This window comes from Myotis brandtii, unplaced genomic scaffold (assembly GCF_000412655.1).
Source record: "Myotis brandtii unplaced genomic scaffold, ASM41265v1 scaffold207, whole genome shotgun sequence".
Classification (NCBI taxonomy): domain Eukaryota; kingdom Metazoa; phylum Chordata; class Mammalia; order Chiroptera; family Vespertilionidae; genus Myotis; species Myotis brandtii.
This window is the reverse complement of record NW_005357736.1, coordinates 523,147-523,744: the sequence shown is the minus strand read 5'-3', so window position 1 is coordinate 523,744 and position 598 is coordinate 523,147. Positions and strand designations below refer to the sequence as shown.

At 68.2% G+C, this 598-nt stretch overlaps 2 protein-coding genes across 2 annotated transcripts in view; both read left to right on the top strand.

The window, feature by feature from the left end:
* USP19 (ubiquitin specific peptidase 19) overlaps positions 1-598 on the top strand; it is a 23,033-nt gene that overhangs the window by 2,237 nt on the left and 20,198 nt on the right. The window lies entirely within an intron of this gene.
* LAMB2 (laminin, beta 2 (laminin S)) overlaps positions 1-598 on the top strand; it is a 13,252-nt gene that overhangs the window by 4,082 nt on the left and 8,572 nt on the right. The window contains exons 11-12 of the mRNA XM_014538986.1: positions 161-361; positions 481-596. Coding sequence (XP_014394472.1) covers positions 161-361; positions 481-596 — 317 coding nt within the window. The remainder of the gene's footprint in view (positions 1-160; positions 362-480; positions 597-598) is intronic.

Genomic DNA, 598 nt, shown 5'->3' with positions numbered 1-598 from the left:
TGAGCGGGGAGGCTGGGCCTGAGCCGGGTGGGAGCTGGGGAGCTGGACCGCTGTCAGGTGGCAGGGATGGGGGTGCCTAGGGTGAAGCCAGACTGGGAATCGGGGGGCAGGGCGGGGAGGTGGAAGACGACGGGTGCTGGGCTGGTTTGGAGGGGGTGACCTGGCCCTCCTTTGCCCTCAGCCTGTGACTGTGACCCCATGGGCTCCCGAGACGGCGGTCGCTGTGATCCCCATGACGACCCTGCTCTAGGGCTGGTCTCGGGCCAGTGTCGCTGCAAAGAACACGTGGTGGGCCCCCGCTGCCAGCAGTGCCGTGACGGCTACTTCGGGCTCAGTGCCAGCGACCCCATGGGCTGCCAGCGTACGTGCTTCCCGCCCTGCTCATGCTGACCTCAACCCTTGACCTCTGACTCTTGACCCCCCTGGACACACAGTGCTCCCCAGCTCCCCAGCGTGCTGACGGGTCTCCTTCCCCCGTAGGGTGTCAGTGCGATGCCCGGGGCACGGTGGCTGGGGGCACCCCGTGTGACCCCAAGAGTGGAACCTGTTTCTGCAAGCGCCTGGTGACCGGACGCGGCTGCACCCGCTCCTGGTGCGC